The 23,783-nt window shown below is 43.5% G+C and overlaps 1 protein-coding gene and 1 long non-coding RNA gene across 2 annotated transcripts in view; one reads left to right on the top strand and one right to left on the bottom strand.

Annotated features, from left to right (window-relative positions):
• The window catches only part of LOC133135241 (uncharacterized), a 59,900-nt gene extending 44,803 nt beyond the window's left edge, over positions 1-15,097 (top strand). The window contains exons 2-3 of the long non-coding RNA XR_009709369.1: positions 14,490-14,539; positions 15,028-15,097. This is a non-coding gene — a long non-coding RNA (uncharacterized LOC133135241). The remainder of the gene's footprint in view (positions 1-14,489; positions 14,540-15,027) is intronic.
• The window catches only part of LOC133135240 (serine/threonine-protein kinase 32B-like), a 56,374-nt gene extending 36,351 nt beyond the window's left edge, over positions 1-20,023 (bottom strand). Inside the window, exons 1-3 of the mRNA XM_061252111.1 lie at positions 19,442-20,023; positions 9,783-9,838; positions 3,266-3,417 (exon numbers count right to left, since the gene is read on the bottom strand). Coding sequence (XP_061108095.1) covers positions 3,266-3,417; positions 9,783-9,838; positions 19,442-19,493 — 260 coding nt within the window. The 5' untranslated portion in view covers positions 19,494-20,023. The remainder of the gene's footprint in view (positions 1-3,265; positions 3,418-9,782; positions 9,839-19,441) is intronic.
• Positions 20,024-23,783: the final 3,760 nt, after the last annotated feature.

Here is a 23,783-nt window from a genome sequence, read left to right as displayed (position 1 = left end):
CCTTTTGCCAGGGGTTCACATGTAGTGCATCACCTACTGTAGGGAAGGAACCTCCTACCTTCTACCTCAGACCTCTGTAGACCTCCAGTCAGACTTTACCTGAATGGATTATCCAAATATCCATTCACCTCTCGGGATCACAGCCATGCGTTGTTTGGCCCACCGCCAAAGTATTTAGAAATAAATACAAAGCCAAGTGAAGTCCCACTTCAGTAACTGTAGCATAGGGACAAAGTGATGTATGGTTCCAGCATATACTAAATTGTGCCACAATACCCAGGAGAATGAAACTATGGCAACATCCCCGTTCACTAACACAAGTGTACGTTGACTGGGTAAAAGGGGGGGGGGGGGGGGTGTGCTCACTCTCTCTCTCTTTCTCTCTCTCTCATCTCCTCATCTCTCTCTCTGAAATGACAGCCTGTATGACGTGGAAAAGCTGCTAAAAATAGCACCTGTGATCTGTCGTGTCACGTGGACACCCCTCTTATAAACACGTGAGTGATCTTCAAATTGTGTGCTTTTTGTATTGCACTTTTTGTGTGCATCTCTCTTACACCTGTTTACAAACGGCAGAGGAAAAGCCACGCTCTCCTGACGGCAGCAGAGAGAACTCTGGTTTTCACGATGTTAGACCCTCTTCCCCGGCCATCTTTAAATGATTTACAGATCTGTCAGCCTGATTAACCGTGCCCACCCTCGGCCCATCCTGATGACATGAAGATCAGTGGGTCTGCGCGGGGCTGCTCTGAACCCACGCCCATGAACAAGCAGATAATGTCATCGCCTGTCAGCATCAATGAGCCTGAGACGCAGAGTACCGTGGCGACCCCCTTCTTCCGCCCACCCCTGCCTGGAATATGAGACCCAGGTGTGTGGACTCCAGCTTGTGTTTCTCAGTGCTGCCCCCTAGTGTCAGAGCCGGCAGCCGGCCCTCCCGCTCTCTGATCTCTGGCCCGCCGGCTCTCAGATCTTTCCGGAACATCGGCATGCGCTCGCAGTGCTGCCTCAGCCTTTCCGTGCAGTCCATTAGCCGGGCAGTCTGGGGGGGGGGGAGCCAATAGCCTGCTTCCACTTCCCACAATGCATTTTGCCGACTCAGTCAGGGCACTCCTTCTTGCCCTACTTCAAATTTCAAAGCAATTCGGCTGCGCCTGCCCGCCAACTGGTTTAACCTTCGACCCCAAATCGAACGGCATCAAGATACGCGTTGAGCTCCTGTCGCTGCCCGCCTTTTACTCAGTGAAGTACGCCGAGCCCTCCGACCCCGGCCATTTCGTTTTGTGTTTTGAGTGGGAGTTTCAGTGAAATGACCCAACAGGCATCTCCAACGCTCACCCCTCCATTGCTGCCGCTGAGCGCGGATAACTTCTTAATGAGAGAGTAGCCTGCCGGGATAGACTAAAAAGGGGCCCTTGTGTCAAAGCTTTTCAAAAGTGGCAAGAGGGGCCTTTATCATTTATGGGCATGAAAAAATGAAAATAGGCTGTGGTTGTATTCATAGGCCCAGTTGCAGGTGCCTAGTCACTGCTATTCTCCTCTGATCCCCCCTGGAAAAAACAAGGCCGGATTCTAAAAGCTGTAGGCAAAAGTCTACCTGCTTCAAAACAGCGAGTCTAATTGTGCAGGAAAGCAAGACAGTGCACAGGAGAGCAGAACACCATCAGGTCGAACGCACTCCACAGACTTGCCATTGTTATACAGAGAAAAACATCTATTCCGGCAGGAAGGCTATTTGAAGATTAATTCCTGTCTGGATTCATTTGAAAATACAAACACTTTTGTCTGCAGGTAAACTTAAGACTGTAAGAGAAAGAGTGGAAATGGCAGAGGTTAGTTCTGAATGCTTTCACACCGTTACGACACAGCCAGTTCCCTACAGGCTAGAGCAAACGCTACTACAAAACCCCGCGAGAATCTGTGTGTGCATGCGTGCATGGGTTTGTGTTAATTCATGCATATGTGTGAACACCTGTGTGTTTTACCTACTTATGTGTGAATATGTAAACGTGTTTATGTGTGTGAGTGAGAAATGCCATGTATTGGCTTGACATTCCAGCTGTAAGCAGATCCAGAGTGTGTACATGCAGATTTAAGGAATAAACAGCGATGTCATCAGGGTTCTTATGAATGTGTGGGAATGTGTGCATGTCTGTACATGGATGAATGCGTGTTTGTACATATGAGTGTGTTTGCTGGTATAAGTTCATGTGTTTATGAATATGAATGTGTGTGCTTGTGTATGGAGTGTATGCTCTTGTATGTTCAGAATCTGATGAAATTCTGCTGTAAGTGGACATACAGAGTGCACACGTGATCATCAGCCATAACGAGGCTGTCAGGCAGCATAACGGACCATGTGCTGTAACACATGGTCACATCAGCCGATGTAACGGACAGTCATGTGCTGTAACGCATGGTCACATCAGCTGATGTAACAGACAGTCATGTGCTGTAACACATGGTCACATCAGGCGGTGTAACGGACAGTCATGTGCTGTAACGCATGGTCACATCAGCTGATGTAACAGACAGTCATGTGCTGTAACACATGGTCACATCAGGCGGTGTAACGGACAGTTGTGTGCTGTCACGCATGGTCACATCAGGCAGTGTAACGGACAGTTGTGTGCTGTAACACATGGTCACATCAGGCGGTGTAACGGACAGTTGTGTGCTGTAACACATGGTCACATCAGGCGGTGTAACGGACAGTTGTGTGCTGTCACGCATGGTCACATCAGGCAGTGTAACGGACAGTTGTGCATGGTCACATCAGGCGGTGTAACGGACAGTTGTGCATGGTCACATCAGGCGGCGTAACGGACAGTTGTGCATGGTCACATCAGGCGGCGTAACGGACAGTTGTGTGCTGTAATGCATGGTCACATCAGGCGGCGTAACGGACAGTTGTGCATGGTCACATCAGGCGGTGTAACGGACAGTTGTGTATGGTCACATCAGGCGGTGTAACGGACAGTTGTGTGCTGTAATGCATGGTCACATCAGGCGGCGTAACGGACAGTTGTGCATGGTCACATCAGGCGGCGTAACGGACAGTTGTGTATGGTCACATCAGGCGGTGTAACGGACAGTTGTGTGCTGTAATGCATGGTCACATCAGGCGGCGTAACGGACAGTTGTGCATGGTCACATCAGGCGGTGTAACGGACAGTTGTGCATGGTCACATCAGGCGGCGTAACGGACAGTTGTGCATGGTCACATCAGGCGGTGTAACGGACAGTTGTGCATGGTCACACTCACCAGAGGTTGACCAGGAAGGGGTGCTCGAGGCCCTGCATGACCTGCAGCTCCCTGAAGACGTTCCGCACCTCGTCCCGCTCGATGCACTTCTGCTTGTTCATGTACTTCATGGCGTACATCTTCTTGGTGTCTCTCTTCTGCACAATGCAGACCTGGGCAGGTGGGAGGAGCCAATGCACGGGCCAATCAGAACACAGACCCTCCGCCAAAGTGACTGGCATGGCGCATTGCACGTCGTATGCTGCTCTTTATCTGTAGAGCTGAATATTTTCCTGAAATAAGTGCCCCAGGTTACAGCCTTACTTAAGGCAGTAACCTGCATGCCTCTGTGGCATTAAATGGAGTTAAACATAGACTCTTTGTGATAACTGAATCACTGGAAACACAGTAAGTGAGATTGTCAGTATTTACACATACCCTGAAGCGGTGATGGGGAGGGAACTGTTTCAATAGAGAGTGTGTGTTTGTGTGTGTGTGTGTGTGTGTGTGTGTTTGTCTCTCTCTCTCTCTCTGTGTGTGTGTGTGTGTTTCTGTGTGTGTTTGGGTATGCACATGCATTCAAATGATTGGCACTTCTTCAGTCTGGGACTGTCACAAAATTCTGGAAGACATGGTTCTCTATTGTTTATTACCAGTGCACTTTTGAGGTAGCTTTCTAAAAGTGCCATCTCCCAATGTCTCTGCCTAGTGATGTATATTTCTCTGAATTCAATTCATGAGTTCTGATTGTGCAGATAAATCACAGTACCCCAAAACTCCCCCAGCAACCACACACAAAATATAACAGCCTTTAACACACTAAATATAACAGCCTTTTTCTTAAAGTCCAAATGCAATGTGATCTGAAGAACACATTCAGAGCGAGAGACAGAGAGAATCACAATGAATCCTTGCAAATGGACACACATGGCAATTCCCTTTTGAAGACTAAACACACCTGCCTAAATACACAAGGAAAAAGACAGATTATTCATTCTTGTCAACGTTTTATGGATGAAATATGAAAAAGCTTTTGGGCGCACAGTCAATCGTTGGTTATCTCCATAGCTGGGACCAAGTCGTATTCCAGAGAAATTAATTCGCTATGCAAGTCAGTCTGCTCACATCTGCCACGGACCGAGGCGCAGTGAAGCAATCGTATAGACAGTGCGCAGTCAGGACAACACTGCGCTATTTTTAAATTAAATTCTAAGGAAAAGAAAGGGCTGACTGAATTGAATGGAATGCAAAAATGATAACTGGAGAATAATGCTCGCCACGAACGAAGCTCTGGCCCGACTGATTTATTGATGACTGTCTGCTTGAATCAGAAGCTGATGCGAAATCCAATCGGATGTTTCTGTACAATGGGCAAACGTATGCCGTGTAAATATCTTGCCTGCATCAAGGTACCACCACGGCTCCCCACAAACTACTTTTCTGTTCCCATACTTTAAGAGGCCACTGTGTGTGCGTGTGTGTGTGTCTGTGCCTATGTGTCTGTCTGTGTAAACATCACATCTGCTCATGTGATGATGCTAACTGACCTCTGCTGCTGATAAAATAAGGTTTAATGGAAGCATTTTAGGGCCAATCCTGAGTTTCAGTGAAAGGGTTTTCATAATCCAGACCCATGACTTCCTGCCAGAATTGTCCTGCCAGCAGACAGGGCTTATGGACCAATGGGGAATTGTGACACACCCACAAAACTAAAGGGCACTGCTGCCAAGAAGTGGGCCTGTTCATTCACGAGAAAAATGTTATCGATGTTTTGAAAAGTTGCAGTTATGGATGCAGTGTAATTGCAATGTAATTGCTAATGCGAATAAGGAATGGATTCACACAAAACTACTGGGTCACAGTCAATCTGTTGTGTGTAATTAAATTAATCATTGCAAGATATATATTCTGCTGTGCTGCAAATTCATATGTACAGAATACCAAATGCACATTCTTACCTATTAATAATTACATTCACATGTTCTGTATTTTAGCTAATTCAAAATTTGTGAACTGGACCACATCAGGATTAGCTAGACTATTTCCATGCATTGATCTTCTAAATAGGTCCAGGGCAAATCACTTTAATAGATCTGAATCATTAATCAGTCCTTGGTTTGATTCATCTTTAATCGATCATTGTTTTGAATTATTAATCATGCAGTGGTTTGAATGACTGATAAGGCAATTAGCTGGAATGGTAAAACTGCAGTTGACTTCACTGTGGAGCCCTGCCATTGTTACTGGGGCAGAGGGTGAATTGAAGCCACTTAGTATGTACCCAGGGCACCATGCCAAGTCCCTTCTGAGGTCAGGGACATCAGGATCAGTCTCAATCTTTGGAGCGCTATCTCATCCAGCAGGATGTTGCATGTATTGTACTTCAGGTGTTTGCACAATCTGCAGACAGTAAAAAAATATATACGTTTTTTATGTTTGAAGTGATTTTATTCCTTAAAATGATTTTACTCCTCCCAATGATAAGTGTTCCCAACCAAACACAGAGGCTTGCTGAAATATGAGCTGTCCCGGGTTATCTGGTTGTTTGCGTTATCGTTTATTTATTTTTTGTGACATGTACAGCTTCCTATCTCAGTTCTATCAGTCAGCCAACTTGCTTTCCCTTGGTTTTCTTTAGAAAATGCCTACAATGTACCATGACATAATCTGATCAATCAGATATCACGCCAAGGGAAGGGCGAAAGCCGTAATTATTATTCTCTATTTTTCTTTTCTCCTCATATTTGAACTGCCCAGCTACAAGTGCCATCTCGCCATGGTTAGAGGGCTTAGTTGCGGAGGGTATGATTGATATTCTTCTTTTGAAGAAGAATTTGTGAACTATGTACGAAGCATGCTCATATTCATCTGTGACTTGTCTTGCTATCTTTGTCTACCTTGAAAGAGGACCACAATGGAAATAAGTCATATTTTAACTTTTTTATTTTAACTTTTTGTCTTATCCTCAAAATTTTTTAAATTAATATGTATTAGTCGCAGTGTATGACATTTTATATATATATATATATATATATATATATATATATATATTTGACATTTTTAACATTCCCTTTTGATATGTTAAAACCTTGCCACCAGCTAGAAGACAACTGCTGGTTCTCCTCCCAAAAAACGCCAGACGCTTTTCCCACCGCAGACACAAGCTGCAGAGTAGGGGCAGAGGAGACCCAATCATACGCAGGGACCAAGCCACGTTTGCCCAGACGGCCAACAGGAGGCACGTGAGCAAGGATCACTGCTATCCCCGCTCACTTAATCCCTCTCACGTACCCCTTGGGTGACGCAAAGCCCCTGCCAGTCTGTTGTGGCTTTGTCAGCACTACCGCTAACTAACAGGTGAGATTTGATCCGAGACTGCAGTGCTCACCCGTTACGCCACCAGTGCCATGCTTAGCGAATAAGCTACTATGCTGCCCGGCGAGGTCTAAATTCAGCCCGGACTGTGAAGCTGCGCGGTGAACACGGTCCTCGGCCGTGCCTACCCAGGAGCCCTAGCAGGGGGGCAACGTTTAACGCCTCTGTCACTAGTGCCCCAATCCTGACCCCGTTACAGTCAGGACGGACAACAACCGAGAGCGTAGGTGGGTCATTAGCCGCGGCTCCCCCAATTTGGAGTCTAGACAACGGCTGGGACCACAGGGCCTTTTCCTGGTTTGCGCCGTTTCATCCACCCACTCCTGTTCCCCTGTCGATATAGTGTTTGACAGCTTATCTCTGGAAACAACAAAGCAGAAAGAAAATCTCAGCTCTTCCTCTCTTCCTTGCCCCAGGCTAAGCGCCGGGCCTTGCACACACATGACATTTAAAAGACACGGCCTCGCAAAAAGGCTATGCCCACTGTGGAATGTTTTATATCCTTGTACCGTTTCAATTACAAAGGGCAAAGGCTAGGGGCAGAACGGGCGGCAGGCCTTCCGAAGAGCTGGCCTCGGATTGCGTACTCTCCGCCAGCCAAAAAGTGGTAAATCCTCGACGCGTCGAGACGAGAATTAGTGTATTAATTACACTGATGTGTCTCACTCAGATCATGCGGCTTTGGAGGGGAACAGCGGCTCGTGAGATTTACACAACATGAGTGGGCTCGACGACAAAAATAGCAATTTCCTCCAAGGCTATAATTAAAAAGCAGGCATGTCATTATCTATCGCAGGCAGGACAATGATTCCAGTGCATGCTACGCATATATAAATAAGTATATAAATAAAGAAAAAGAAAAAGAAACGCACGCAGACAGTAACTAGTCCGAGTTGGAATGTGCGCTGGGATATTTGTGTAGGTGTAGCAGAACCAGAGTCTGTGCCGGTGGCCTGATGGGTCTGTTTTTGAATGAGGCAGGAGGGGGGGGTGGCAATGCACAGGATGAGGTCCAGTTTACAGCTGCCTTTAAGGGGTAGGACCAGGGCACTGAGTCACAAGGCGGAGAGTCCATTTCTGAAGACAACTGTAAGTCCTGTGTGCGGGAGTGTATGCAGGCAGGTGGGCTGTCATGCTTATCGCGTTCATTTTTCTCACTCCGACTTGTGCCCTCAGTTAAGATGGAAGAACTGTGAAAAAAAAAAACTTCACAAACAACAAAAAAACTAAAACGATACAGCAAAGCTGCACGTTCTTTTCAGGCAAATATTCCCCACAGCAACATTTTCTAATGCCTAATGTTGTTTGCTCTACTCTAACAGAGTAGAATAGGGACTATGTTTACTCTATTAGAAATGTAAGTACTAGATCAGAGTGGATTTTACGCTGGACATTTTGCCCAAACCTGTACAGATAATGAACTGATTGCATCAGTCTGGAGAGGTGATCCACGCAAAAGCCGGGAGACACACCGGCCTTTCATGAGTTGTGTTTGAGACTCCAGCTCTCCATGAGTCACCCATACTAGTCACCCATACACCTCTCCTGATTGTGCCAACATCACGGTATCACTCCTTCCTGTAGCTCCCACTGGCAGCTGAAAACAGATACCAAGCATGTGCATGAATACCACGTTTGTCTACTGACGAAGGCAAACTTCCATTCAGAAAAAGATGTGTGTGGGGAGCCGAGGTGGCGCAACAGGCTAAGACGCAGCAGACTCGCGGTTGCAGTTCGCTGCAGTTGCACACCGGGGACCGGGGTTCGATTCTCGGTCCTGCCAAAAGCCAAGTTTGGCCGGCTCACGTGGAGCAGCAATAATTGGCTTGCTGCTCCTGAGGGAGGGACTTGGCAGGGTTAGTAGATCGCTGCACAAAACAAGCACCTCGAGCACCTCGGGCGCCTCGGAATCACGGTTACAGCTTGGGAGGCGAGACGGCTTGAAGAAGGCGTGTCGCTCTCCCGTTGGCCGCTGAGGGACGGGGTGTGGGCGGTGTATCTAATACTGGCTCTAATTGAATCAGACGGGGTCCAATTGGCTACCAAATTGGGAGAAAAAGGGGGAAAAATCGGATAAAAATTATAAAGAAAAAGGTGTGTGTGTGTGTGTGTGTGTGTGTGTGTGTGTGCATGAGTCTTTACAGAAGGAGACCATACACTCCTCTGTAAATTCATAACCGTTTCTCTTCGCTGTGTGAGCCGGCATCGCACAATGTCTCGTCCATTCCAAATAATCGAAGTATGTGCTAGTCTTCGTGAGACACCTTGTCTTACATTTTCACTCATGAAAACAGTCGCTGCAGTTGAATTTCAACAGGAATAAAGTAAGCACTCATTTTGAGTCATGAAGAAAGCACATCTCTCTTTGTATTTTTCACAAGGAAAAGAAGGTCAGGCAAAGGCAACGTCCTGCACTGTGGTCTGTGTTTTCAGTGGCAGGGGGGTAAGTGGACCCAGGGAGAGTTTCTCAGGGGCCTGAGTCAGAAAGCTTATGTAGTGACCTGCACCACGTTTGTGTGTTTGAAAAGGGGGTGTATCACCGGCACTGCTGGGGACCTTCTCTTCAGGCTTTGATTGGATAAGGGAAAGAGGTGTCCTGGGGCTTACTGGAGCATTGGCTGTTCCGGCAGGTTCCTCTGTCTCTTTGTATAGGTACTGCCTCCATCAAATGGGGGGGGAGAGGGCTTTGATAGAGCAGGCCGAGGATGAGACATGGAACGGTTGCTATTTTGTGCAATTAGTCTTGACATTTCCAAGAAATGTCAACAGAGATTGTCATCATACAGAAGGTACACTGCTGAGCTATTTCAAAGGCCTACAATTGCAAACATCAATGTGTTTTTACACAAATAGATTTTTATAGATTTCGGAACACAAAACATAATACGAAACACATTTTGCCCGTCAATCTCTACTGAATCTTCCCAGGCAACACACAGTGCGCTACCCTTTTATTGCAAAATAAATAGCTATTTAAATAGCTATTTGTACTGCCTATAAGTAACTCCAAATACAGTTTATATATATCCATCTTCAATTGTAAATACTCACCACCTACCTCCACCTCTCGCCAACAAACGTGTGTGTGTGTGTGTGTGTGTGTGCTTGCACGTGTATGCATTCATGACTAACTAACAAAGGATCGGGAATTATCACTACTCACCTTCCCAAAACTTCCCTTCCCGATGGCTCTGAGGATCTGAAAGTGGTCAAAGTTAACTGTAAAAAAAAACAAAAAAAACAGAATGCTTGATTAAATCCCAGAAATGATTACTTATTATGATTATGATTAACTAATAACTCAGAACATGTATACAGCGAAAACTCATGCGCCCCTGGAAATGATTTAATGAGGGAGCGCTGAGACGTGTAAGGTGTGCGCTTACGTGTGTAACATGCTGAGACATGTAGCATGTGTGTGTATGTCAAGCCACAGCCATAAAGAGGATTACAGGCTGATGACACATCAAAGATCAGGAAGGTCAAGCCACATCAATAAGCATGCAGCTAAAAAAAGGAAACTGGGTAAAGGCTGTTAGTTCGTTGTTGAAATGTTCAAATTACGTTAACTGTTTTCAGCCCTTTTTGAAGGGAAACAATATTGTTGCTACTTGCTCCTTAAACATAAAAAGTAATGGTAGTTTTGGCGTGCCTATTTTTCGCACAATGACTTGAAACGCCTTTGTGTGTTCGTTCGCTTGTCAGGGGTGGATCAAGGGCTGAGATATCACACATTTATTGCATTTCCTCACATTATGTTATACAAACAAAACAAACGATCCACAAAACAATCAAACCACAAAACAGCACAACGGGGAGCTGAGGAGCACAACATTTTTCGGTGACTCATTAACGAAGCTCTTGCATCCAAGGTAAATCGCTCCTGGATGCTCCGAATGTCCCACGCCGAATACTCAAAGCTTTCAGAAGAATGTCAAGTAAACAGGGGAAAATAACAATATGCAAATTGGGACAATCTTTTTTATGTTGCTGAATCGTTGTCATGGGGACTTCAGAAGCTCCACCCCCTGCCATTCTCCCGGATCCCTTCGAACCCGCAGCCCTTGATATTCCGCGGCTGAAAAGGCCGTCAGCTGTTTCGCGCCCGCCGTGCTTTGAGGGGGAGTTTTGACTAATTTATGAAGGAGGAACTCTCTTTTCAGAGGGGTTAGCGATGTAAACATCCTGGATTTAACAAATGAGCCAAATGCTAACGCTAGCATATCCCTGAGCTCCTTTAATATTTCTGTGCCCTGGAAGATTCCGGAGGTTCCCATTAGACCCGTGTGTGAGAACTACAGGCACAGAAAGTGTGCTTTTTTTTCCCTGCTCAATATGAGAATGATATTTCTCAGGTGGTCTCAGCACATGCAGAAATAACATGAAAGCCAGGATAGTTGTTTCATTTCTTTGTTTCTGGCAGATTTGTGAGTCACCGTATTCCTGCATGAGGCCTGCTGTAGGCTGCCTTTGTGGACGGTGAAAAACCAAGGACTGAGCTTAAATGAATCGTGGGCTCTGGGTGGAAACAGGGGATTAGTATCAGAGGCGTTCGGATACCAAATAAAAACTCTGGTGCGAAAACATGGCAGGAAAATGGTGGTTTCCGCGAAAGCACATTGCTGCCTGCCTCGTGGCTGAGCAAAGAATCCCCCCCCCCCATAACATACAGACACACAGGTCCAACACACAAAGCTGTCAATTACGGTAATTACAACAACTACAAACTTTATTTGTAGACTGCTTTTTATTGGAGGCAATGCCACAAAGACACAATGGTTAGACAACAAATGCCATCACCAATCGCTAGTAATGTTATTGGTTTTGTGTGTGCTACAAGGTTTTGCATGTGCTAATGGTCTTAGTAAATCACGCCCAGAGAGAGTAAAGAAAAAGAAAATCTATACACAAATAAATATACACTGACAGGAAGGAGACAGTAATGCAAATAACCACACATTACAACAGTGATATACAGAAGAGCATCTCTGAACACAACATAACTCTTAAGTGGATAGGCTTACAGCAGTAGAAGTCTAAAAAATAAGTCTAATAAATACCTAATAAAGTGCTCGGTGAGTGTATATTCTGACACCAGCAAGGGTGCGACGGGAGACAGTGCTGCCCCTATGTTTGTGGCGCTGCTGCTCCTGTCAGCATCTCCAGTGTCTCTGCTACCTGAGAGACCTGCAGGGCCATGGACAGCCTGAGCTTCGCTCACAAGCAGCTCATTACCAATCACACAGCTGCACCCCGTCAGCCTAGGCCTGGTTCTTAAGCTTTAGTGGGGGATCTAGTGTCTAACCCCTGGACTGGATTGCTTTGTATATATTTTTAGTGCCATTTTTTATGTTTTTTATTAGTTTATTTTTTATCCTTATTTATTATTTTATGGATCTTTTCTTTGTGTTTCAGAAGTGAATACAAAATGCTAAGCCAAGTAAACATCAAAAGCATGTACATTGTTTTCTTACATTTTCTGGAGGAATTATCATTGTTGTTCATTTCACACAAAAATATTTGTATAAAGGAATGCTATTATCTACGGAGATATTTTATAGGTTCTCTGGAACAAGATGAGTCATACAAGCTTCTCTGACCAGTACTGGCTAAGTGGTCTCTCAATATAATCAATGCCCCCTTCTGTGATTGGTCATGGAATTTGTTGTGCACCAATCGTTGTAGAGTAACCATTGTGTGTCTTTGTGGCATTGCCTCCAATAAAAAGCAGTCGACAAATAAAGTTAAATTTAATTATCGATTCGCACGAGGAATTGTAGTACCCAATCGGAATTGATATGTTGTCTCTGTGTGCAGGCAGTATTCTGCCAGTGGTGTGTTATTATCGTGATGACTGATGACCATTTTAGCTAATGAAATTGCGTTTCGTTAGGCTTGCATAAAACAACACAAATAATTTTGCCTGCATAGACCAACTATGACCTTATTCAGCATGCTGGGCGTGATAGGCAACAGCAAAACTTTATGCCTTAAAACGGTTGTTCTGCAACAAAAAATGTATTTTGCCATGCCTAAGTCTAAACTGAAGACTCAGCATTTGGAGGCCTTAGAAGAAAGCACTCGTCTGATTGAATATTGGCAGGAGGATTTTTACAATCTTTCAGACCTGCTGCTGAGAGAGGGAGAGAGGGGGAGAGGGGAAGGGAGAGGAAGGAAGAGAGAGAGAGAGAGAGAGGGGGAGAAAAGGAGAGGGGGAGAGAGAGGGGGGTTGAGAGGGAGAGAGGGAGAGAGGGAGAGGAAAGGAGAGGGAGAGAGATAGAGAGGGAGAGAGGGGGGTTGAGAGGGGGTGAGGGAGAGAGGGAGAGGAAGGGAGAGGGAGAGAGATAGAGAGGGAGACAGAGGTAGAGGTGAAGGGGGGAGGGTAATGGGCAGAGGGGAAGCAAGCGTAATATAATATTTTACACCTCAATATAATTTAGTTACCAAGTGTCCTTTTGGAGTCTGCCAAGACATAGCTTAAAACTACAATGCAGAATGCTCATTTATGGTATTATTGTCATCAAATTTGAAACCCACAAGGCACAGAGACACAAGCATCTATATATCCATTCAAAAATAAAAAGAAGATTGGATTCTTCTCTTTTTCTGTGTGTTGGTAGACAGGTATGTGACTCCGAGAGATATACTTCTGAGAAGCACTCTCGGTAGAGCCATTTAAACTGTGCTGGGTGTCGCAATGAAAAACGTGATGTGGCACAAAATGTGATATTTAGAGGTCCGTATCTTTGCAAAGAAAAGATACAGACCTCTAAATATTTGTAAATTTGTATGGAGGGTTATTTTTGTATGCAAAATTCATATCTCACCTCAGAAAACATGCATCAACTTTCGTTTTGGAGATAAAGCATCTGAACTGCAGCGTGTATACGTATATACTGTGCAGTTAATGCAGTCCATCATGCACGTGTTTTTTCAAACTGTTGCTTGTGGTGCTTAGGACACGTGTATTGCTCCTTGCAGCTATATTACATTGAGTAATTCTAATGCAAAACAAACCCCCAAGGTCTACAGTTCAGAAAAGTCAAAAGGCTTCAAGAATTGTAACTATTCTATTTTGGGGGTGTTATTTTCTGGCTTGTGTTAAAAACGGTGGTGCTACGGAAGGGGTTAAAAAAAACACTTGGTACATTCATGCTTTCTTCAAATGGCACAGTACTTACAAGGATGGATAACCAGTGCTATACCAGTTGTCATTCATAAACCTCAATTTAAATGTAATGTTCAGTAATGTAACTGCACATCATAAAAAAAACACTCATTACATATTAAATATATACTGTTTTTACAAAAAACCTTTATGAACATCTGTTTGCTTGAGACTGAGAATGTGATTCAGGATTGCTGAATTTTGCATAAAAATAAAAGAAAGTAACCTGAGTGTAACACTTTGCTTCAGGGTTCAGTTCTGTGAAATCTGTATGAAGCGCAGTTGTATTATTCCATATATGGAATGCACAAAATCCACTGAGACTACCGCATGAATAATATCTATATGTTCCAGCTTCCTACTGTATGGTGTACCCTGCGTATTTCTGCCCATGTATATGTATTAGAATCAATGCAGTCTGGCGAGGGGCTGACAAAATGAATCTGGAAACTCACTGAAACTCTGAGGAAGTGTATTCTGCAATTCACCAGGCAACGCCTTTCCTATGTCATTTTTTAGGACTGCTAAACATGGAAATACCCAAAGAAGAGTCCCCTGTAGTGAATCCTAGAGGGAAAACCTGGAAATGTTGTATGAAAATGTGTATATACTGTATATGCTAATCCACTGCTGGGATTAGGTTGTGTGTATAAAATATTTCTGCCACTATCTGCGTCTCAGTGTTACACACTATCTCCACAGAAACGGAGGAATCCTGACTGTCGATGGCCTTGCACTCTGCACTCACACAGGTAAGAGTTCAGCCACAGATAACATAAGTAGACTTCCATTGGGAAAGGACCTGAAAACAGACACTAGTAACAATACCCGTGAGTGCGGTTGTGGGCCCAACAGACAGGCCTGGAGAAATGCAAACTGTCGCTTTCCGTCGTAACTAGCATGGCCCTGATTGGGTTTAATGCTCTCACAATGGACAGCGTAAACAAATCCACCGCGGACAAGCGGGCTTTCCCTTTCCCTTTGAAAAAGCAATATGTTAACCGTGAGCGATAATACGATTTCCAATGGAACCGCACCACTATCCTGACGCTTCTCTGTGTGTGCGCGATCTTTCTCACTGCGGCGGTGAGTAGTATCCATCATGACAGTTTGTTGGCTCTGTAGCCAGGTTTATGCCATTAAACGTCCTGCAGCACATCCACATCCTGCTAAAATGATGGCGCTAACTCACCCTGGACATCACTTACTGAATCCCTATCGCGGCTGTGTCTTCTCCTAGCAACCGTTTCCACAAGTGAAGGGCGACCGTCTGTCTTTATGCAAGCTTGAAGGAGCGCCACTCTCCCCCGGAGCCAAACAGGCCGTGAGTCCCCCTCTTACAGCTTGAGAAACGCCCCTCTCAGGAAGGCTGAATCTGTGTGTTTATCCTCGAATTTTCATTCATATGTCTTATGATTTTCACTACAAGCAGGAACATGACAGTTTTACTTGGGAGTTTTATTTTAGCGCTGGATAGAAAAAAACTGATTATGTATGCACTGCTTAGAAATATAAAATATTGAAATGACTGTGAGGAAAAGTGTTTATGGCGACATCTTTTTTTTTTTTGCTAGGTCTGATTAGATGTAGCTGAAGAAAAAAAACACTACCTTTCCAAATTATCACGGTTTACACCTTTACACCAGCTGTTTCTAAAGCCTTTTATTTTTTTCACAAAATAAAATCCAGAAGGAAGAGAATCACTCGCAGAGAAAGTCTGTTTTTCATTATAAAGTTTTCACATTCTAAAACTTTTCATTTGACTCCCTGCCAACACACACACACACACATAGACACACACCACACACACACACATGTACACAGATAAATAAACCGCATAATGTTACACCTCGGTTATCTTCCTTCATATAATAAGGTATCTGTGCCTGTTCCCAGCGTGTAATATGGCACGGTGTTCTGTTGGGGGGCTGTGGTAATGAAGGCCAGAATGTTCTCCTTAGCTCTGGATTAGTATTCACTCATTATACAAAGTAATATACTGACATCTCTCCCCATACCCCCTCCCTCTCTCCAGCCCGTCTGTCCGCTCAAGATTAGGGTGGCTCGATTCAATCAAATGATTTAATGCAGGCAGAGACAGAGGAGAGACAGCGAGTTCCATGAGGAAGGGGGTCTCCTGTTGGACATTCAGTGGGAAATGGGAATACATCACTAAGACATGAAAAATATACGCTCACTGAGCACTTTGTTAGGTATTTATTAGACTTACTTCTGCTGCTGTAGCCTATCCACTTAAAGGTTTGACGCGTTGTGTGTTCAGAGATGCTCTTCTGCATACCACTGTTGTAATGTGTGGTTATTTGCGTTACTGTCACCTTCCTGTCAGCTTTGAGCAGTCTGGCCCTTCCCCTCTGATCTCTCTCATTAACAAGGCATTTCTGTCTGCAGAACTGCTGCTCACTGGATGTTTTTTGTTTTTCCTACCATTCTCGGCAAACTCTAGAGAGTGTTGTGCATGGAAATCCCAGGAGATCAGCAGTTTCTGACATATTCAAACCATCCTGTCTGGCACCAATAATCATTCACTGTCAAAGTCACTTAGATCACATTTTTTGGTCTGAAAAACAGCTGAACCTCTTGACCATGTCTGCATGCTTTTATGCATTTATTTGATTCCACATGATTGCCATATATGACAAATTTTCATCAACAAGCTGGTCTACCTAATAAAGAGCTCAGTGAGTATATAATGTCCCTGCCAAAAAATGAAAAGGTTGAGGTTTGAGGTTGTTTTTTTTTTTTTTTGTCATGCTGACTTTGGAATTGATATAACTACATAAAATATGAGCCGTTACTATCAAAGTCTGCAGATTTTAGCTTTACGGCAGACCCTAGTAACCATGAATGTCATTGTGTTTACTGCAAGTAACACTTTTGATAGCTCTTAAAGCATTTTGTAGGATGGGCAGGAGATCGTCTTAAACAACCAGCACATGTGTAGTACCCAAATAGGTGGTGTATGACAGCAATTTCATGCATAAATGCTCACTACATGTCAGCTGAGATTAAAAGGGAGAGGTTCACTCAAAACTGCCTGGGGGTTATTGAGATGGACAGACTAAACCAGTTGTAGAATTTGGCCAGACCACCAGGAACCTCCAACATTTCGTAAGAAGTGCCACAAGAGCTTACATTCCATATACAGTCAAATAGAAGAGGTCCTTATCCAGAGAAATATACAATATGAAATAATATTTGTGCTTTGACATGAACTGGTATAGGACAGAATAACAATATTCTTTGACAAGAGACAGTATGTGTATAACACTGATGGGTTACTATGTCACCTCAGAAAGATGTCTGTCTGTTTGAATCTAACTGAAAAGATGGCATCAGTTAAAACACAAGGACCTGGATGCTTTCTGAAATATCGCTTTCTATTGGTCCTGACCAAAGGTTGCTCTCTGCTTGAGTGCAAAAACTACACCCACCTGCAACCTGACCTTCCCAGAAGTAATAACCAAACCACTGTATATAAAGCCTTAATTGTTCATGTGTTGCAATTCTGCTATTCATTATAGCTATATAGAGCAACCCAACAACATCTAAAAGTCAAAGTAAATGCAAAGTATATATATAACCAAAATTATGCTTTGGTTATATAGCTTACACGCATGTTTACTGTTAGTAGTCATAATCGTATTTTAAAGCCAGAGTTAACGGCATTCGCACATTTTTACTTCTGCTTTTAGGTCGTTATTTGCACATTTAGCGGATAACGGGTTCAACTAATGTGAAGTTAATGGTTCAGTGGTGGTTGTACAGCGTGAGACGAAATGTTGCGCCTTAACCCGTATTTCCTAATTTAGCCTGCTGCTGCTGCTCCAAGCAGACAGCGACCAGTGTGAATAATTTATTCTTTTAAAACATACGCTTAGATCTCAGTTGTGTGATGCGTCACGCTGTTACTGTACAAAACAGACGCTCAGGGTGCATAAAATAAACGATGCGCTAAGAAGGTGACGGTGAATTTGGGGATAATAAATATATGTATAATATAGGCCTACAGTTGCTTTGAATTAACACGGCTTATACGTATTATGGTATTTCACTCTAGTCGACCACAGTCAAGTCAAGGGTTCCCAGATAACAGAAAACTAATTCCGACACACCACCGTTTAAGGTGTCCTGTTTTAATCTGTTCTTGTGTCGAGAAGAAGTTGTAATGGACACCGAACGCAGACAGAAGGCAACTGAAGCGCAGTATGCATCCTTCGAGTGCACCATCCAAAGGACCAGAGTGACTGGTCCATGCCCCACATGAAAACATGCTGTGTTGGGAATTGACGGACCGGTTTTGAGGAATTACCCATTTTGTATGTATGTATGTATGTATGTATGTGCGCTTTCACAGTCGAGGTTATGCAGCCAAGGGGCCAGATGAGCAAGCCACGGAGTCGATCACAAGGGTTGACAGGTCAGGGCCAGACCATATCTACACCTACGAGCCTGTCCCTCTAAGCGGACTGCTCACGCGCATGCTGCAGCAGCCCAGAACACACACACACACACACACACACACACACACACACACACACACTTTTGCATTTTTATTAATGTAATGCTTTGGGAGACGACTTACTGTAACTAAGTAATCTGAGTTCTCTTTAACTTTATACGTGGCCGAATGTAGTTACTTTTCAGTGATTCTAGACGCGCATCGTAGGTTAATATATATTTACTGTATGTATTTACTGTCTATAAAAACGTTTTGATATAAGCAATCGTTTTTATACGAGCAAAATCAAAACACATTTTCCCCTTCCTTCGCTTTGACAATAACAAATTAATTCCATTGATTTGGTATTAGTTTTGAGTTCTGACTGAAGTTTGAATTTAAGGCAATAAATAGCAACGTTTTGTTCTTTAGAATGTATTCCGCATATTTTGTGGATTTCCGTGCCGCTCGGACGTTCTGGGGAACTCTGTCCTTAGACGTGGTCGCCAGTTATCCAAGATCCAGTTGGCGGGCTTTGCCTGTGTTGAATTTGCTTGTGCCGCTTCTTCACAGACCGCACCTTCGCCCTTTTGTTTGTTTGTTATTTTTTTTGCACATAATCAATCTGCTGGTAGCCCATATGTTGCTATATTGTGCTAAAACATATTTTTGGTATAGTACTCAGTGGTCTTCTGACAAGGAAAACGATCTGAGTTAACGTTAACGGCTAAGCTGCCGCAGTAGGCTACCATGGTCAGTGTTCTGTATTTAGCATGTTGTGGTAAATGTTTTACAGTTATAAAATTAATGATCTGTTACATTTATCACGTAATCTTCTGCCAATGTACTTAAGAAACGTATATTTTCATTGAAACCACGAGCCTTTTTGTTGTTAAACACATTTTAAAATCTGAAAAAGTCGATGCGAGAAAATAATGCTACGAAAAAAGTGGATAATGAAAAAATAATGGTAGGGTTCGTCACCTGTGGAAGAGGATCGAAAGCAACCGTTCTGTAATATGGTAGAAAGTTTACGCTTTTAACACATGTTGAAATGTCTTGAGGTTCGCGTTTCAGCACAAAGCTTCGGATATTACATGGTGATTACGCACAAGAAAGCGAACAGATATAGCCAGCTTCTGGTAAGCATGCAAAAGCGACGGAAACAGAAACAGCACATTGGACAGCTCCTTACCGTCTTCATTCTCATCAAACACGGGAGTTTTGTGGGAGTGATTTGCGCCCATATTCTGGAGCTTTTTTCCACAGCCCACGGGGAATCTTCCGCTACTTCAGTCACGAGCATCCCACGAAACAAATATTGTATCTTTTGTTTTTCTGAGGATAAAAGTTGTCCCTTTGATTTTGTTAGTTTGTATAACTTGTCTGTTTTCGCTGCTACATACGGAAGGAAGCCCACGCGTTTTCGTCCATGGTTTCCAACTACAGCCTCTTCGAGTAGCCAGGAACTAAGCGCAATTGAGGACAATCACTATCGCATCATCTCAAAAGAGAGATGTAAAGGCAACCCAGAGCGTGTTTGTAATTAGCTCGTGCAAAGAGAAAGCTCCATCTACCCTTAAAATGAATGCATCCAGCTATTGGCTGCTTCAATTCAATTTTCGTACGGGGTACGCTGAGAAAGATTGCCCACGGGGTCTGGATTCAGTGAAATAATTGAAAGACCTCTTTCCGTAAGCCGTGATTCCACGGATAAAGGAAATCGCGTAAACCCTACTGGCAGGTTCTGAAAAAACGGCTTCTCTAGTTCATTAACCCTATCCTGGAGACCCACTGGAGAAAACGATGAGCACTCACTGACGAACGCAAGGCACGGCGTTTTCATTTGAGAGCGCAGGATGAATGCAACCAGCACGTGTGGCAACACGCCAATAAAATGACATATGTGATGTTGTTTGCAATATCAGTTGAAGGACAGACGCATCTGTGGACTTCAGAAGGAAGTTGACATTCCAAGTCGAAACAACCATGGTCACAGAACCTGGTCAAATCTAACCAGGTATATAAAAAAACTAATATGTGATATGCGTTTTCTTTGTGGAAGGAAAAAATACTTCCGCAGCAAATGTTTGAGTGCCTACGGTTTCCCCAATCTACATATTAGAACTATGTGCACATTAGGCATGCTTGCTTGAACATTTGCCCGTTTCATTCCAAAAATGAATGTTTTGTCATGAATCATTGTTTTCCTTCGGGATTCACATAGAAACGTCTTGTTTTCCCCGCACCTGAAGGCAGGGAGGATGGGAGCATGTTTAGCGCATTTATACTGAGTTAAGACGCCTTAACAATGCCATCAGAGGTGTTAGCATTTTTGCAGTTAACCTGTCATTTCAACACCATACCAAACTAGCCTGCTTTCTATCGCAACACGGGCCCCAAAATACAAAGCATATCGTTCAAAATGGTGAGTGATTTGTGTGCCTCCAGGGGTAAAGGAAGTAGCGCCGTGTCAAGAGAGACTGATCTCACTCATTTTGTATCATTACGGTCAGATTTCAGCCTATTGGTATGAAGACGCCCCCCTAAAGGAATTCCTTTTCAGAGAACTATTCTTTGAGGAAAACCGTAAAGGTTGCCCTTGACGCGACTCTGCCATTTTGGGAGTTTAAACGCCAGCCATTATAAAGCAGGTCTCGTGCCCTTTGCTCCGAAAGGTTGACATCTGACCACAGTGACATGGAGGAATAGGGCAGGGAGGGTTTGGCAGAAAAAGCACAGACGATGTGCACAAATCAACATGGAATAATTTTACTGGTTCATTCAACAAGGCCTGGTGCATGTCACCAGCCAATTTCAATTTCAATTGGAAAACTGTTTTTTTTTTTGGTCATTTTATTTTAAAAAAACCCAATCTGAACCATTACTATACTAGAAATGCAAGGCTGGTATTTAACTGTCAGTAGAATATGCTTGGCCAAAACAGAACTTATCGATAACCTAATTTTCTTAATAAACACCGTCCCATTTATTCACTTAATGGACGCCCTTATCCAAGGCAATTTACACAGTCTGCTTTTATACAGCTGGACATGACTCATGGCAGGACTAAATTACAAGTGACAATCAAAATGAATCAGTCTAATTTTACTGGACGCAGCCCCCTCAACACTAACACTGTAAAGGACAGAACAACAAAACAACCAAAAAAAATCCTTAATATGATAAGACCATAGAACTGATGGTGTGAAACAGGGCTTTACAGCACAACTGAGAAGAGAAATCAGTGGAATGATACACAGACTAAAAAATACAGTGCAGCAACAGAGGGCATGAAGAAAAAACTGCTAAATAGTTTGAATTAAGGACTATTCATTTGCATGATAAATTGCAGTGAAATGAGACCTAGAATAGCCGATGTGCATGAATTGATTCATTCAAGGTTGATCACCCACGCAAACTTTGCTCCAATATTTGTAACTTATTTTGTCTGCTTGTTTGTTTCTCATTTTGATAATCATTCTTTGGTATATGTTTAAAATATGTGCCTTCTCACCCATTTTAAATGTTTTATAGAATGCTTGATCTTTGTAAATGTACATACAAAAAAATATAGAGTACAGATTGTGCTCATATAAACAACTGTATAAATTTAAAATCTAAATAAAAAATTAATTGAACAATGAAAATGCCAACTGAACCAAGTTTTGGGAAAGTATACACACCAAAACAGTAAATTTAGTGGTGTATTGCTTAAAAGTAACACCGTGAGGAAATAAAAACGTATATACGTATTTCTACCACTACTAAAATGTTCTGTGTGCTTGCTGACAGCACCACCTAACATAGCCAGCAATAGGCTATTGTCTCAAGAACAAGGGGCATCCTGCATTAGCTGCCCAATATCATCTCCAGGATAGATAGTGTCTGTGCTATATGAGTCGTGAGTGTGTGATCCTGTGGTCTGAGGTAATCTTTTATCTCTTTCAATATGTAGCACTGCAGAATCCTAAAGGTTTTTTGATTATTATTTTTTTCAGGCAGTTGCTACACATTGCTGGTGGTTGGGGTGAGCATAACCTCTGCTCTATGGTAAGTGGTAAATGGTTGGCATTTATATAGCGCCTTTATCCAAAGCGCTGTACAATTGATGCTTCTCATTCATCCATTCATACACACACTCACACACCAACGGCGATTGGCAGCCATGCAAGGCACCGATCAGCTCGTCAGGAGCATTTGGGGGTTAGGTGTCTTGCTCAGGGACACTTCGACACAGCCTGGGCGCGGGATCGAATCGGCAACCCTCCGACTGCCAGACGACTGCTCTTACTGCCTGAGCCATGTAGAGGTAGTCATAGTAGCAGCAGTAGTAGTAGCAGTAGTAGAGGTAGTCATAGTAGCAGCAGTAGTAGTAGCAGTAGTATTAGTGGTAGTAGCAGTAATAGTGGTAGTAGTAGCAGCTGTCATAGAGGTAGCAGCAGTAGTAGCAGCAGTAGTAGTAGTAGCAGTAGTAGAGGTAGTCATAGTAGCAGCAGTAGTAGTAGTAGCAGTAGTAGTAGTAGCAGTAGTAGAGGTAGTCATAGTAGCAGCAGTAGTAGTAGCAGTAGTATTAGTGGTAGTAGCAGTACTAGTGGTAGTAGTAGCAGCTGTCATAGAGGTAGCAGCAGTAGTAGTAGCAGTAGTAGTGGAGGTAGTCATAGTAGCAGCAGTAGTAGTAGCAGTAGTAGTAGAGGTAGTCATAGTAGCGGCAGTAGTAGTAGTAGTAGTAGTAGTAGTAGCAGTAGTGGAGGTAGTCGTAGTAGCAGCAGTAGTAGTAGTAGTAGTAGTATTAGCAGTGGTAATAGCAGCTGTAATAGTGGTAGCAGTAGTAGCAGTAGCAGCAGTAGTATTAGTAGTAGTAGTAGCAGTAGTAGTAGAGGTAGTCATAGTAGCAGCAGTAGTAGTAGCAGTAGTAGTAGAGGTAGTCATAGTAGCGGCAATAGTAGTAGTAGTAGTAGTAGTATTAGCGGTGGTAATAGCAGCTGTATTAGTGGTAGCAGTAGCAGCAGTAGCAGTAGTAGTAGCAGCAGTAGTAGAGGTAGTCGTAGTAGCAGCAGTAGTAGCGATAGCAGTGGTATGAGCAATAGCAGTAGTATTAGCAGTAGTACTAGCAGCAGTAGTGGGTATGGCCTTAAGTGAGGAAAAGGCAACGGGCTTGTGGTGTGGTGGGGTGTAGTGGGGTAGGAATATTCTTTCTCTTACCAGTTACGACTGTTGGTGATAGGGTTAAAACAACGCTGACAATAGGGTGAGGGGGTTAGAACAATAGTGGCAATCATTGCTGTTCTCTTCTTGTCCCAGGGAGCTGTGATTGGACCACCTCTGGGACCTCTGTCAGACTCCTTTGGTGTGCAGAGCTTGATCTGAAACCTCTGATTGCAAATGGCTACAGTGTGTTACCAGGGGAACAGGAAAGATATTTCACCACTGAGGACATTGTTTCCCTTCAGAATGCTCGGTTTTTGTTTCTGCTTGTATTTGTTTTTCTGCACAAGAGTGTATTCATTTTTTGAGTGGCAACCTCTTCTGGGCTT

The sequence above is a fragment of the Conger conger genome, chromosome 8 (assembly GCF_963514075.1).
Source record: "Conger conger chromosome 8, fConCon1.1, whole genome shotgun sequence".
Classification (NCBI taxonomy): Eukaryota; Metazoa; Chordata; class Actinopteri; order Anguilliformes; family Congridae; genus Conger; species Conger conger.
The sequence above is the reverse complement of the archived record's forward strand: the minus strand, read 5'-3'. Positions and strand labels throughout refer to the sequence as shown.